The sequence below is a fragment of the Pseudorasbora parva genome, chromosome 13 (assembly GCF_024679245.1).
Source record: "Pseudorasbora parva isolate DD20220531a chromosome 13, ASM2467924v1, whole genome shotgun sequence".
NCBI lineage: Eukaryota > Metazoa > Chordata > Actinopteri > Cypriniformes > Gobionidae > Pseudorasbora > Pseudorasbora parva.
Genome location: NC_090184.1, coordinates 10,046,657 through 10,064,184, shown reverse-complemented (window position 1 = coordinate 10,064,184; position 17,528 = coordinate 10,046,657). Strand labels below are relative to the sequence as shown.

At 35.1% G+C, this 17,528-nt stretch overlaps 1 protein-coding gene across 3 annotated transcripts in view; it reads right to left on the bottom strand.

Annotated features, from left to right (window-relative positions):
- The window catches only part of plch2a (phospholipase C, eta 2a), a 216,446-nt gene that overhangs the window by 83,826 nt on the left and 115,092 nt on the right, over positions 1-17,528 (bottom strand). Inside the window, exon 1 of one of the 3 annotated variants that reach the window (XM_067413139.1) lies at positions 3,632-4,044. The exons of the other annotated variants lie outside the window; for them this stretch is intronic. Coding sequence (XP_067269240.1) covers positions 3,632-3,674 — 43 coding nt within the window. The 5' untranslated portion in view covers positions 3,675-4,044. Of the gene's footprint in view, positions 1-3,631; positions 4,045-17,528 lie in introns of those variants that run through there. 3 annotated transcript variants of the gene reach the window in all.

Below are 17,528 nucleotides of genomic sequence, written 5' to 3'. Positions count from 1 at the left end.
CATAATGATGATGGCCGAGTTGCGTTTGCGTGCTTCTGGTAAACACAGAAACTGGCGAACGGCGGCGGTCTTTCGGACTGAAGTCATTCTTAAAAAGGGAAGATGTGTTCGGAGTTTAGCCGACCGGATACGGTGAATGTCAGAGAGCTCTGCTTCACCTTCGTTGCTCTGGTTGGTGTAGCGCTATCCTATCGCGTGCAGAGGGAGTTTGAAAGACAACCGTTTATCCCGCCCCTCGGATTGAGCCCTGTCTATGGTGAGTTTCCAGACCAAACATCTTGATGTGGGTCTGGCTTGTCAGGCTAGGCCAAAATAAAAATAAAAAAAGACTTGGAGGTATGACTGTATGAGTATTTCTGCGCCAAATACAGGACTGGAATATGTTTCGGAATGATTTTTTTCTTCCAGTATGACTTCATAGGGCAGATTTTCTTGTTATTGGAACTTGACCTGGATGAGCAGATTTGCACATCAACCAGAGCAAAAGCAAGAGCAAAAGCAAGAGCACTCCATCAACAAAATGTTATTAAACAGGAAGGGTTATGGAAGCCGACGGCAGTGCTGTCATTTTGTTTTTAGACCACGAAATCAACAATGTCACCAAAGAACTGTGTTTTTGGTTGCGAGGGAAATATAACCTTGTTCGGCTTCCCAAATAAACCAGCGTTAAGGAAACAGTGGATAAAGTTGTTTTTTTCTGCCGCAGCAATGGAGTTCTGCAAGTGTGTTTGTTTGTTCCCCGTCACGAGTCGTAACCGTAGGCGATGAGTGAAACTGCATCAAATGTCTGTGTTTTGTTGGCAATCAGTGCACAAGTGCATATAATGTTAACAACATGAACGTATAGTGAATCGAAAGTTATTGCTTAAGTTATAGCTGTTATACGTTTATAACTTAAGATATAAGTTAATTCCATGATGTATTTTGTGTGTGTGTGTGTGTGTGTGTGTGTGTGTGTGTGTGTGTGTGTGTGTGTGTGTGTGTGTGTGTGTGTGTGTGTGCTTTTGTCTCTTTAGCTTCGCCCACTGCACGTTTGGACAAGATCCGCTGTTTTTGGAAAAAATCCGGAACTGTCTTTTATAGATATGATACAACTATAGACTCTTTGGAGATATGAAGGATGCAATGCTACTCTATAGATACTCAAGATTAACATGAGACTGGCAGAAACTGTGTGTTATATACCCTTTAATTTTGGCTTCGATTATGAAAACTTGATGCCCATTTTCATTCCTTTCTTTTAAAGTGGTACGCTGTCACCATACGTAACATCTAAAGCAGATAAATCATGGCCTGACACTGTTCTACAGGCGGCTTTCTGGCCATGCGATCCATGATGGAGAGAAACACAGACAAGTACAGGCTAATTTGTGCTTCGGGCGTGTTCTTAAACTGACAAATATATCCAAAAATATGTCCATCTTGGGGACTTTTTTATTACTTAAACATTTAGTTATGTCTTCTGTGAACATAAAAGGTTGTGAAAGTACACTGTAAAAATGTTGTGATTGAACATTTATTAGTGACTGATCACATCTAAATTTTTCAGCTGGCCGAATTGAAATTCTGTGAATTGATGCAAATTAATTGACAGAAATTTAATTCAGCCAACTGAAAATTTTAGATGTGATCAGTCACAAGAAAATTTTCAATTGGAGACCTGAATTTCTTTTACAGTGTAACCGAATGCTTGCAGTGTATTAGGTCTGTGCATTTGGTCTTAAAGTAACAGCAGCCTAATAAACCTGCTGCTCTCTCCTGTCATTTAATGTTAAACAAACAACAAAAGAAAATCAGAGAATCATTCACTGCCGTTCACTGAATAATATACGTAATTTTAATGATAATCAATGTATATTTAAATCATACAGTGAAGTCTATGCAATGTTTTATTTTTTTATTTTTTACATTTGATACAAAATATCAAATGTAAAAATATTATAAATAAGTAATTTGTTTAATTTATGTATAGTAGGCTATTATGTATAGAAGGCAAAAATTTGATTTAATGCATATAATTTTTCTGTTGTATTTGTCAATTTTTTTATTATTACTTAATGTTTTAACTCACTGTTGTCTGAGAGTGACATTGATCTGAAAGAACAGATTAAGGGATTGGGGGTCATTTTTATTTTATTTTTATGAATGTCGCACAGGACCAAGGTTTGCTTTGTGCCCTCAGAAGTCTAGGACCTGCACTGTATAAGATGTTTGACCTATACACTCACTAATTCTGATTATTTTATAGTAACCTAGTTACCCGATTATGATTGCACTTGGCCTTATGATTATTTTTAAGATTATGTTTATGATTACTACTATGATGTTAAAGATTACTCTTACGGTAACACTTATATTTGCTGTTACTATTTAAAATCGCTTTTATAGTAACTACTCCAGTTATGATTATTTGGTAACACGTTAATATGTGGAATACATATTCACAATTAACTTTTTATTAATATGTGCATTAATATGTGCTTTATAAGTACTAATAAACAGCCAATAGTCTAATAATATGAATGCTAATAAGCAACTAGTTAATAGCGAGAATTTAACCCTAAAATAAAGTGTTACTGATTATTTTTAAGATTTCGATTTTGATTATTCTGATGATTGCATTTGCAATTGTGCTTATGATTATTAATATAAGTAATCATTTGTTAACAATTACTCTTATGCTTATGATTCTTTTTATGTTTTTAACAGTAATTGCAATTGCTATTATGATCTACAGTAATTACATTTCCAATTAACAATCAGGACCTCACAGAGCCTACTGAGATGTCATTAGGTGACCATTGTTGCTCACAGATGCCTGTGATGCAATTGCAAATTCAGCACGTCTAGAAACAGGCATGCTTTGTTAAACTTGTCTCTGAAAATCCCTGAATAAATCAATTCATTTATTTCTCCAAAACTATTTATTTCCGCTTGGCTCGCTGACACTTTTGTTTGTCATATTCCCATGGGAATGTAATTAAAACAATATTGCACAATTCTTTGCACTCACATTTTTGTCAAAAACAGCAAATTTCATTCCTCATCTCACGCTTCAAGCAGCATAGTCATCCCATTTCTGCCCAATGTAAAACCACTTTCTTTCAGTAAGTAACTTTGGGAGTTGGGAGAAAATCTCAAACGAGCAATCCACTGTAAATAATGTTTTCTCCTTTAACCTAGAAATGTGCTTTATGTGTTAAAATATGGTTTTGTTGAAGTAAAAATACGAATTAATATGACTGAAACAAGTTTCCCTCTTTTTAAATGTCACAGCAGGTAAAAATAGCTCCTTAAGGTTGCTCTTGTTCACTTTTTACAATGCATCCACAGAAGATCCAGACCCACTGAATGTGTTTGTCTGTGCATTTGGCAATGGAATAGTGCTGATAAAATCAGACACACAATGAGCAAAATTACACCGAAGAGTGGCGTGGTGTGGACATGAGATACAATTGGAAATTACATTGAAGACAAAAATCCTCCCTTGAGAAAGATCGAGGTGTCCACAAGAACTCCTACTTAAAAACATCCACCATTTTATTCCATTATTTGTTTCTTTACTTGAAATCACTTTGCATCAAAAGATGTTTCTTGTTCTCAAAAGAAATAACAGAGTGCGAAAGCTTACCTTTCTCCGGACTAAGACTCCTAATATTGCCAGAATCCTCCATAATTCAAACTGAGAAGCCTCCATGTGCTAACAATAGGTGGCGAAATGCGTGCCGCTCTTCAGGAGAACAATCCCATGAGCTGCTTTTCCAGATGAGAATGCCACAATACTCATATTCTTGCGTCTCATTCTCAAGACGGGGAACCAAAGCACACCTGCTCCTGTCTCTCTGCTTTGATTCTTTCTTTGCTTCTCCCTCCCTTGCTTTATCTCTCTCTGCCTCCTCCTCCCTCTCATCCAGCGCTCTTTCCCTCCACACGCTGCTAAGAGTACGAGAAGAGCCCGCTCAGAAAGCAGAGCCACGTGTGCGGCTGGATCAGTGGTGCCTTATCACCTTAAAAAGGATGCTGGGTGAGTAATTTAAGATAGAAGACCAGGGGGTGAACAGTGAACTTAAATGGAAAGAGAGAGAAAGACAAAGAGAGACAAAGAGAGACGGAGTAGCATGAGGTGATGGTGATTTGCAGAAGTGGAGTGTCTCTGTCTCCATCTCATGTTTTATTCAGCGGTGCTCTGCTCAGGGAGAGTGAATGGGTGCGTCTGCAAAGGAAAGAAACCTTCGGAAACAAAGGTGAAGGGAAACCGGGGACACCGAAGAACATGAAGATGGGGGAAGAAGTGAAGATTGAAGGAATTTAAGGGGATTTTAGACACATTCAATCAGTATTTGCCCATGTTGTTCCAAATCTGCTATTATGTTTATGTCAAACACAGAAAAGAGGAACTTTTGAAGACTCCTTATAGCTCTGCTGTATACAGTAAGACTTCAGTCTATGTCTGACAAGTTCCAAAAAGATTTTAAAAAAGCACCATAAACAGTCTATGTTCACTGTACTCCAAGAGTTCTGAAATCATGTGATGCTTCGCGCGATGAACAGATGGAACTGAAGTTAAAGTTCTTTAGAGTTCATGAAAGAAAAAAGTTTGAAATGACATCAAGGTGAGGAACTGATGGCAGGATAATTATTTTCGCTTTTAGGGAAATGAAAAACAGCTGCATAAAAGCTAGGCAAAACTACATAAAACGATAAAAAGTGTGTAAAGAATGAGCTTTTTAAAGCACATCAAAGAAGCTGTCCCTGAATGGCATGACAATGAGACTTATTCTGTCGCTTAAGTACTTTAGGAGTTGATAATGTTTTTTTTTTGGTCTGCTAAACATGGGCTGGATGCATTATATAAAAGCTTTTCAGACAATGGAGGGGGAAAAAATGTTCAATTTTTGAAACATCAGTGCACTTATGATGCATTGATGCATGATGCACAGAGCACCAAGAAACAAATCACATACAATTTGCATAATCCATCACATCTGATTGAAGAAAACAATAAAAGCTGCCAAGTTTTTGTGTTGATTTTTATTTTTATTTTATTTCAGAAGCTTAATCTATATTCTGTATTTAAACAGAGCTAAAAATCTTAAAAAATAAGATTTTTACTTGAAGCCTGTATGTGATGCACTATACAGAATAAAGGGTAACACTTTATTTTAGGGTTCAGTTATTAACTATTAACTAGTTGCTTATTAGCATGCATATTACTAGGATATTGGCTGTTTATTAGAACTTATAAAGCACATATTAATGCTTTATTCTGCATGACCTTATGCTCCATCCCTTAATCCTACACAATACCTAAACTTAAATGCTACAAAAATGACCTTACTTACTATTAATAAGCAGTAAATTAGAAGTTTATTGAGGCAAAAGTCGTACTTAATAGTGAATATGTGTTCCCCATACTAAAGTGTTACCGAATAAAGATATACAGAGTAATTCCTTATAATTTATTTAATTTCATACATTATTAAGCTGTGTGTACCGCTTGTAAAAACAGATAACATGATCAGCACCTTAAAAATTGCAATAAATATATTATGTATTATATATAATATGCATTAATAATTACTATTTATGCAAATAATACATTCATTAAACATTACAAAGTGCAGTTTAAAGCACACAGATCTAGAATGCACAATACAGGCTTCAAAAACAGTGTAAGCTTTTGCTTTTGCAAACAATAAGTCCAATTGTAGTTTTACAAAACACAATATAAAAGCATGCCATATGAATAGAATTATTGCATGGCAGCAAAGGCATAGCACTGACACCTTTTTTTCTCCTGTCATGAAAAAGAGATCCTAACAAACAGGACATTTTGCCTCGATCTGAGATGTTATCACAAAAGCTTTATCCACCATAAACCACAAACAGAAGACTGATCCCATAGGCTACATGTATGGCTCTTAACTAGAACAGGACAGGAAACAAAAGAACACAACGAAGGGGATTGGATGGTGTCAAGCATTGACTCAAAAATCCCCGGGTTGCAATTAACAACAAGAACAGAACGAGTGTACTTGACTGCTGCTGCTTTTAAGAAACCAGGATGCTCGGATGCGTTTACTCTAAAGATGGAAAGCAAAGCCCAGGAGAAGTGCGGTAAATGTGTGCGTCCGCGCTCAGGAGCTGTCCGTGGTTCTGACAGCTCCAGCAGTCTGCCTATGGGAATCACCCCTAGCTCAAAGAAAGTAGGTCAGAAGAGACCAACAGGAAGGAACAGGCACACTGTACTGAACGGGACCATCTGTGCATTGAAATAGCTCTTTGTTAACTCAACTGATTACAAAAACTTTCGACTAAATGCACTGGCTGAAAGTCATATTTCATTTTTAATTACATAAACATCTGAAAAGGTAAATAAAACTACATTCACTAGAATATCAAATGCTTTACAATGGATTAATTGAAAAGTGACGTTTGCCAAGACAAGAATCACTATTATTATTGCTCATTCAGATTAGACATTGTCAACTTGTCTCGCACTGTTAATAAAGAAGGGAGGTGATATAGAGACAAGAATATCATAGAAATTTAGAGATGGGCGCTTTTGACCTGGACCAGTAAGCAACCACCCAGAACAGTATAATTGCAATGGGCAATGTACTGACAAGCACCCTTTTTTGAGAAAACTGTAGAAATCTAGTTTTTATTCTTCTTTAGACATTCTACAAACTATCAGTAACTTTGCAACTACATGTCAACTTCCAGTCATTAAAGAATTAGTGAACTGTCTGCCTAAAATCTGCTATTTTCTTCTGTGTCATGTTTAGGGGCGTGAAGATGTAAAGTCAATGTCCTCACGATAACACGTTGCATCTAATAAATAATTGATTCAAGTTATGCAAGTTTACAGCAACAATGATGCTGTGAACTTCACATACTTTTGAAAACCCAATGTTTAGTTGATCCCAGTGTTGTAAAAAGTACTGAAAAAGCATACTCAAGTAGAAGTACTGTCAAAAAATGTAGTGCTAGTAGAGTAAAAGTACCTGTAAATACTTCTCAAAGTAGGAGTAAAAAGTAGCCCTTTTAAAAGTACTCAAGAGTAGTGAGTATTATGCTATGAATGTTAGTCCACCTTGCTTATTAAAAATATAGCTTACTTTTAATTCAAAATAAATAAACAAAACAAAATTAACGCGTGCAGCCCCAATGGACGCCTGCCCACACACACTCAACAAAACGTAAACAAAACATAACATAAATCCAGGCCTTGTCCTCTCTCGTCCTTCACTGGTGTTGCTAGTCCTTATATGCCTCTGAGCTCCCTCATGAGAGAACTCGAGACTCTTTCGCAATCACGTCCCCGGTCTCACTCGCTCTTCCCATGTCTCTCGCTCGTCCACCATGCCACAAATATATAAATTTAAGCCTGGCAAAGTGTGTGTGCGCTACACGCCACTGCTGAAATCCACCCGCATTTAGCAGGGTGGTGGGTGTTAATGTCAAGCCCTGGTTAGTAGAATGTCTAAAGTAGATACTGAAATAAAGTATAACCATCTAGTTTTCTAAAATATCACATATTCTGGATTAAAAAAAAGTTTGTCAATATCTTCAAATATTGTTAAGTTCCCATAATAGTAAATGTACTGCATTTATATAGGGCTTTCAACAGACCCTGTGGCCATCCAAAGCGCTTTACATATTGCCTCACATTCAGCCATTCATACACTCATTCATACACCGACAGTGGTGTCTGCCATGTAAGGCGCCATCCAGCTCATCAGGAGCAGCTGGGGTTGGGTGTCTTGCTCATGGACACAAAGACACTTGGTCAGGTAGAACCGGGGATTGAACCACCAACCTTCCGGTTTGTAGACAACCTACATGAGCCACTGAGTCACTGCACATATACTGGATAAAAAAAGCTTCAAATATTGTTTAGTTCCCATAATCCTCATCTCATTTCAGAGACCCTTTCTAAATCCTTTAAATCTGAATTGGGTATTACCTCCTCCATGCGGTTTTAATCAATCTATGATAGACCTGGGTGTGTGCTAAAGTTGCTGGCGATGGATCCTATAGGTTCACAGCCTCTCCAGGAAGATAAGAGATGAAGAATAGTGAAAAGAACAGATGAAAAGGGAACAATAGCGTCTTTCACCAGGTTGATTTTATCTTAAGCTTATATTCAGTAGATTCTCTTCCAGAAGAGCCAAAATGAGAGACATTTGCCGACAACCTGACCTGTATTTCCCCCAACACAGAAAAGCTGTGCATTGTTTTTCAAAGCTGCATTATCATATAATGAGCGGTTAAAGTGCCTTTGGCTGTCTATGTTGTAATATTTATATGAGTTCCACGGAAGCTGATACAGCTGATATACTACAGACGAAGACAAAATATGCTCACGGTGCCAGATAAACAAAAATGATCCAATATAACCCAGTGCTTATCCCCATGCACTGGGGTTACATTAAACGGGTTCTTTACATTCATATTCATCTCAATTCTTTTATATGCTTGTCACGCATATAGAATGCACGACAAAGGAAACAAGATATGAATAATGGAAAGATATGAACCTGTTTAGCAATTATTGATTTACTTTTCACTTCATTTGGATGTAGACTTGGAATCTTGGCAGTTGGAAAAAGCAGTGAAAAATCACGTCACGGTATATTTTTTTCACCCTTTGAACTGTAAGTCAATACAAAACAACTTATTTATTAATTTGAACACTACGGCCAAATTCAAGAAACAGGTCATGTAGGCTAAGTAGACAAGTAGTCAAGTGCAAACACTGCTGATTGGTCAGGTGACGTAGTATGTCCGAATTTTATTCATACTTACAAACATTCATATTTTTTAAAATAAGTAAATTCAAATTCAAAAAGAGGCTAATTTTTGGCAGCAAGTCACACAAGAATGCCCTTCTAAATTGTTTAAAATTCCAAAAACCCTTTACTAACTAAAATACTAGTGTGAACACATTCATTCTGGTTCTACAAAATAACTATTTCAAAGGCAAAGCATGATCAGATCAGAGAGACTGAGGACACACACTGTAGGGCAAGGGTCACGTGTGACAGCATAACATGAGAGGCGCTACTCTGCCCAAGCACATCCTTTGATGGACAAGAGTTCAGCAATAAATATCCTCTGGGGCTTGAATAGTTACGGCCATGGAGCTGAGGTAAGCTAGCAGACCTGTGAAGATCTGCACTGACAGAATAACGTAATAGTCCTGGTGAGCAAAGACAAGCAAGATGTGGAGGATCAAAAGGGGATGGATGAAAAGATGGACAGAGAAAGAGGTAAGATGAAAAGATGGCTTGATACATGACTAGATGCACTGGATGCATCTCAAGTTTAAGCTATAGTCATTAGTTACAGTATTTAAAGGGATATTTCAACTATGGATTTTGAAATTTTGAAACAGTTTAGTGACCAGTAAAGGGTTAGCTCACCCAAAAATGAAATAGATGTCATCAATAAACACAGTTTAAATGAGTACTTCAGCGCTGGGAAGATGAATCTGTATTTAATCTGGGTGATCAATGTACTAGAAATGTGAAATTATTTTTGAATTTGGTGCCTTCTAGACTGAGAAAAGACAGAAAATGTATTTTTGGCTCATGGGGATGAAAGACTACAATTCCCAGAATGCTTCACTGCCCTGTGAGCCCATTCCCAAAGCCAACAACTTGATTACTGTGACTGAGTAGGAGAAGACACTACACTTAAAAACTGAACGTGTCTGTTCAATAAAATGAGTGATACACTGCGCGAGTGTCACAGCACTGAGCACTAACTGCAGGAGTGAGATAAATGAGCTGATGAGCTCTCGTGATGAGAGCTGAGGTAATCACGACTACACTTGCGGCATACATTCACAACGCGAGTTCAGTCTGGCGCGTTTCAGTTCATGCCTTTGCAAGCTTAACTTTCATTGAAATTAATTTGAGAAGTTAAAAGACTTACATTGCTCACCATAGCTCCGTTTAAATGAGTGCCTGGAGCTGCGAGCTGAGCTCTGAGTGTGATCTCCCATCCCCCATGAGCGGGTTCAAAACATGCGGAAATGGCTCCCTCTGCTGGCTGTAGTCTTTAGCCTTTGGCCAAACATTCCTCCTATGATGCAAATATCGTCAATTTGCATCATAGGAGGAATTTTTCCAGAAATAAAATGCATAAATCTCAGGGGGATATGAGGGGGGAAAGCACAATCATTTGAATATACTCCAGGGTTTCTACTGATACAAAGCCATATGCTGCTTAGAGCGTCTGAGAGCGTATGAAAGGGTTTGCACACTATACTGTCCATGTCCAGAAAGGGAATAAAAGCATCATCAAAGTAGTCCATATGTGACATCACTTAGTTAATTAGAATCTCTTGAAGCATTGAAAATACATTTTGGCCCAAAAATAACAAAAACTACGACTTTATTCAGCATTGTATCCCTTTTTGTTTTCAAACCTCAAATAAAGATTCAAACGGTAATGAATCAGCGTATCGATTCATAATTCGGATCACGTGTCAAACTGCTGAGATCACGTGACACTGGCGATCCGAATCATGAATCAATACACTGATTCATCACCGTTTGAATCTTTATTTGAGGTTTGAAAACAAACAGGGAAGAGAAGACAATGCTGAATAAAGTCGTAGTTTTTGTTATTTTTGGACCAAAATGTATTTCCGATGCTTCAAGATATTCTAACTAACACACAGATGTCACATATGGACTACGTTGATGATGTTTTTATTCCCTTTCTGGACATGGACAGTATAGTATGCATACACTTGCATACGCTCTCGGACAAAGTATAAAATATCTTAAACTGTGTTCATGAAGATGAATGTAGGTCTTATGGGTGTGGAACAACATTAATGAGGAACAGTCATTAATGACATCAATATTATTTTTGCGTGAACTAACCCTTTGACTTCCATTTTATGGGCAAAAAAATATTATTGAGCCTAAAAATAGGCTAAGGCAAGTATCACTTTTATTATTGCACATTCTTATGTTTAGAGATTTGAACAAACCTCCTAACAAACACTCTAGCAACTGTATAGAAATGCCCTGGCAACCACCCACAATGCCCCTACGCAGAACCTCATTTCACCGAGTACAACATGTTCCTGGATACACATCTTGAACCTACAATTGTGATAGTGGATTTTGCATGAACATGTATCAATAATTTGTTCTTTAGAATATGTAAATCTAAGTTACAATTGCTGCTACCTTACTTTCTGTGGAGACTATTCAGAGCATTACAATATTTACTTCCTAGAGAGAGATGCAGCATAACATGCCTCTTCAAAATATGAATAAATCAATAGCAAAACCATATATTTATCAATTATCTCCACCCACTTGAACAGGTAAATTGAACATATAGATATGTAATGAGTTATGACGATAATGCTGGTAGTATTTGCTTGCATACAGCAGCCAGTTTGTGGTCTCACCACCATCATCAGTTTTTGTGAAACCCCTGGGTCATACCTGTTTCACAGATATAAATGCTAATTGGAACTCATGGGAAGACCTGGGCAATTACAAAACACACACAAGCACACACACTCGTGACACTGCCACTGCAACAATACCTTTCTTAGTGGAGAAAGAACGAGAGAAGACTTACGGGCACCACTGATTTACGCCCACATTTCCGTGACCTCTACTTCAGAAAGGTGAATGTTGAACGGAGAAACAAAATGAATTAGAGCAGGAGTCAAATATCGAGCACATAAAGGGGTCAAATGCAGTTTATTACCATTGCACACCCTCTCTCTAACTTTTAGAATTAAATAGGCCATTTTTCTACTGTACCCTTATGGTTTCTGACGCAAATGACCTCTGTTAAAATAGGTTGCAATGCGCATCTGTATACCTCGACATTTGTACACTGTAAAAAAATATTTAGAAAAAAAATTACCTGGTTGCCTTAAAATTTTGAGTTCATTGAAATTAAAATTTTGAGTTAATACAATGAACATTTTTTGAGATTCGACAACTTTTATTAAAATATTATTAAAAGATTTTGTAAGCATATTTGGGTAATTGTGTGTTTTATTTCCGATGACGCAGTGAAACATGCCAAATAGTGCTATTTTCATGATTGATCACATTTTTTATGTGGTTCAGATACAATAATATTTAGAGTTTCTATTTATTAAACTAATTTCCTTCATTGTATCAACTCAAATTTTTAATTTCAATAAAATCAAAATTTTAAGGCAACCAGGTTACTTACTTTTTTAAGTTAAACCAACAAAAAACAACATTTGTTTTTACAGTGTAGTTATAGTCATAGTGTCAATGATTAAAACATATTTTTAGTGTTTATTGTCTGTTGACAGGTATTCAGGTATAAGGTTTGAAAGTGTAAGTTGCTTTATAAAAGCGTCTGCTAAAATAATAAATGTAAATGAATATGTGAAAGTCTGAATGAGATACGGCAAAGCAGAGAATTTCCAAGAATTTCAAATTATATATGAGTCTGTTCCTCACACAAAACTACCATATTACAAATCTAATTGATTTGAAATGATTTGCTGTAATCTTGTTGTATGAAATTAAATTAATTTAGTCACGACTACTGAAAAAAAATTGTCATTTCATCCAGATAAAGTAGGATAAAGAGGGGTAGAACTGATGACAATAGACTATGGGAACTGTCTTTATTTCTATTAGTCAACACAACACTTGTTCACGTGCTAAGTGTAACATTTGCAGGATGCAAGTAATGATCAAGTAACACATTTCTCATCACTGACATTAGCACAGTTACAGCTCATTTAGAACAGCTTAGCCTAACCACAAGATCTACATTTCACGATAATGGTAACCTCAAAATCGACATATAACTTTTAAATGTCAAATATGACATCAAACTTTCACAGGTCTTTCCCTTTACTAAAACCACATTAAATAGCACTTCATTTCAATATTTACTCTCCTGATCCATCCCTATGCAAAGCATGCTGAGAACTAGAAATACACTGCCCAGTTCAGTCAGCGCAACATAAATGATTCATGTAATCCCAACACAAATGGTTAAGATTAACTTAACATTTTACACATTTTTGTTTAATTTAACATAATAAAATGGCAATTAAGTAAAAAAAAAAAAACTAAAACTAAAGATTTGAGTTGTTTCAGCTTATTTTATTTTAAATAAGTACTCAAATTTGTTTTGAGTGTGTGTTGAATGGACTGTTTTTATGGTCATATTATTGTCCTTTTATGTCATTTTTTTCAATATTGAAAGCCAGTGGTCACTATACACTTTCACCTTATGGAAAGGACAATGCAGGCTCATTGGAAAATCATACCTGGAGAGAGTTCTGTAAAATGATATTACGTCTCTTCTTGTATGTTTTGTGACACTTTCAAAAGCGAAATGTGCAGAGAGAGGAGCTAAAAGCATGTTTAGTTTGAATATGAATCCAGTGTTTTATTACATGTTTTATTACATTGGTTGCTGTATTACAACATTGTATTATTACAATGTTTTATTACATTGGTTGCTGTACATTTTGCTACATTTTGGAAAGGATACATCCAGTGAGTGGCGCTAAAAGGTAAATGCTCTATTGTTTTTCTATTTAAATAATGCACACTAAAGCCTACTCTAAACCTAACCTACGCATTTAGATAAACCAAAAAATTATATGAAAACACATTTTCTGAAACAACCACATACACTAAACCCTACTCTAAACCTAACCTTTGCATTTAGATAAGAGCTTGTGTTTTATCTCACAATTGGTTTTTGAGCTCTTTTACTACTGAGCAACCAAGCAAGTTTACTACATCAGAAAAAGTCATACATATGGAGCTGTTTATGCAATGCAAAAGTAAAAATGTTGTAGTTTTTAAAAACTAAAAAATCATGCAATATAAATCTGTGAAAATAAGTTTTACCTGATAATTTGCCCTGTAATCCCACTTTGTTCGAAATAGAAGAAAAGCTATTTGTGCTTTTCTAGTGTATGTTTTTTTCGAGTTTTGCACTTTTTCTAATGAGCCTATAGTAAGAAAATAGTAGTGTGAACATTCTTCCAAATATCTACTTATTGTGTTCTATTTGAAAAGAAGGTCATATGGGTTTGAAAATTGATGACTAAATGTTTTATATTAGATATTAATTAGTCCTTTAATAGTCGAATATGCAATTGAGACTTTCTAAGCAATACACTTATTTAAAAAAAACAAAAAAAAAAACAGTGTGACCTTGAAGGCACTTCAATTCTCCATTTCAAGAGATTGTGATCTTAACCCTGAATCTGAACATGAAACCATTGCCCCGGTCTCTTTTTTCACACAAACAACAAGTGCACTCACTCTATTCCACATGGTGCACAAATGCAAGAAACTGAACATGTTCTTCCAGCTTTAATCTAATTCAATTTTCAGCCTGTTTCTCATTTGAAACAAGGAAGGCGGCAATAAAATAAGTGTAAGTGCCTCAAGAATCTACTTCTTAATAAAGTCAACATGAGATATGAATCCTAATACACATTACTGATCTACAATGAATGATTCATCAATGCACATTTTTCCAAAGGAAAAGGTTTGTCTTGTCTTTATAATCTTTAATAATCACTCCTTGCTTAACTGTAAATTGCTCCACTGCCGAAACTACTGACTTCTGTTTTGGGCTGACAATTGGGTATGTAATACCATAGACTTCAGATATACAAAGAGGGTACACTCATATTACTATCAATGGGAGAAAGTGCAATGTGCAATTTGGCTGAATAAGTCCTACCTTCTAAATAAAAAAGCCAATCATCAATTGGTAAAGTCACTGCATCACTACAACTGCCCTTAGAAGCTCAGGTTGCTTGTTCTGGGACAAATGCTTATGACTGCACATGGTCATTGGCCGGTCCAGCCTGAAACCTGCACTTTCATGGTTTGAGTAGTTGTGGTGTTTCACAGAAATCTAAGGAATGGCATTTCCAAGTAATCATCTAAACAAACTATTGACAAAAATCCACCATACTAAAAGGATGTCCGCAGATATGCATAACAATAGGAAATCAACAGCCCTAAGCCTACACAAGAGTTTGAATATCCTTTTTGTAAACATAACGGATAGGCTACACTGTAAAAAAAACACGTCATTTTACGGTAATAGTCTGTATTTTTTAACAGAATTTTCCTGTTTTTTCATTATACAGTGAAATGCCTGTTGTTTTACAGATATTTGCTGTAATTTATATTTTGACTATTAAATTTACGGGAATTGCTTGTATTTTGTTATTACATCAAATTTCCATTTTTTAAGAGGAAATTTCTGTATTTTTACATAAGTTTGATTAATATTTTACAGATTTTTTCTGTAAAAATAGAAAAACGGAAATTAATGTATACTGTAAAAAAACGTAATTTTACGGTAATAGTCTGTATTTTTGTTTTTACAGAATTTTCCTGTTTTTTCATTATACAGTGAAATGCCTGTTGTTTTACAGATATTTGCTGTAATTTATATTTTGACTATTAAATTTACGGGAATTGCTTGTATTTTGGTATTACATCAAATTTCCATTTTTTAAGAGGAAATTTCTGTATTTTTACATAAGTTTGATTAATATTTTACAGATTTTTTCTGTAAAAATAGAAAAAAGGAAATTAATGTATAGAAATAGGCTAAGCAGTCGTTCAACATTTGTGTGTGTGTGTGTGTATTAGACATGTGCCGATTTTCGATAATGCGATTTATCACGATAATGAATATGCACGATATTGTTATCGTGGGCACTTTAAAATATCGTAAATAATAATATATTAACAATTTATAATTTTTTTATAATGCACTCAAGAATACTTTGCCCATAAACCGTATAAATGCTCAACACTGCTGTATTCTCATCAAAGGGACACGCGCTCAGATGTAAACAAGCCCAACGTGCGTTTTCACATGACTGAACCGGTGAAGGAGCCGCGCTGCTGAAGTGCCGCTCAGTGACAGCAGAGGGCGCTGATGGAACGGCAGAATGCCACGGTTACCCCGGAAACCAGCAAACAAACAAAAAACGCGTGTAGTTTTTAAAACAGCCATTCGTTTTTGTAATCTCAATGTTGTTCATCACAGCACCAAATACTTAATAATTAAAGACTTAATAGGCTATTTATTTTCAAACTTAAACATTTTTGTTTTAATCTGGACTACAACATGCACTCATGATTAGAACTGTTCTGATTATTTGTTATTGTTCAGTCAAACTTTGAGACATACGACTTCATTATTACCAAACTGACAATGAAAAATACTTGTAAAGAATTAATCATTCTATGTTAATTTCTTAGTTACTGTTTAATAACATTAAAATCAAAATCAAAATAACTTTTTTAATTGACCTAAGATAAAACTAACAATGATCAGTATTTCTTAACTAACATTAACAAAAACATTATACTTTCTGTACCAAATGTAGCTATTGCTCAATCTTAGTTAATGCATTAAATAATCGTATTGTACCTTATTGTAATTTGTAAGCCTACCTGCTGTTCTTTATAGCCTAATTCTTTTGCAATTTAATCTGTTTGAAAATTGTACTTTTACAGCTCTGAAAAATATCAAGAGACCACTTAACATTGATTTCTCAAGAGGGATCTCTTAATTTTTTTTCCAGAGCTGTATATATTTTTGGTGCTTTGTATTATTGTATTTAAACATTCCGTTATTTTTGTTCTTACAAAAATAGTTCTTAAAGCTGTTATGCTATGGCAACACTTTTTTTTTGCAACTTATTTCAATATCGTGATAATATCGTATACCGTGATAAAATGTCATCAATTAATCGCAACATGAAAAATTGATATCGGCACATGCCTAGTGTGTATATATATATATATATATATATATATATATATATATATATATATATATATATATATATATATATATATATATATATATATATAATTATTTATTTAGTTTTTCACATAAACACTGGAATTGGCCTACATATGCAAATGTATCAACACTTCAGAAATAATATTTTTATATTATATAGTTTAATATTTGTATAATATTATATAATTAATAAAACACATTTTAATACATTCAAAAATAATGTATATTTACATAACATTAATTAATAGATGAGTATATATGTAGCCTACCTTTTATAGAAATGAAAAAAGAAGGTTTATGGAATTTGTCTTTTAGTTTAATTATTCGCTTTTTAAATAATTATAAGATTATTTAATAATATAATAATGTGTGTATGCACGTCATTTCGTGTTTGCGTAAAAGAGCTGGTAAATCGGGTAAATCAGTCTTTGAAGTTAACAGACTTCCATCACTACTGCAACTGATCACATCTTGTTCCGCTTGTCAAAAGTAAGCCTATGTCTGCTGCGTTTGGTGTTTTATTACGCATTTATTTTCATAATAACGTAAAATAAAATAATATAATAACACTTTCTTACTTTAAGTACGATGATATTTAAATGACGGTCATAAAGATTTTAAATATTCGAACCGAAGGAATTCCCGCCTTGGCGCATGGATACATTCCCTTCTAAGCACACAGTGGG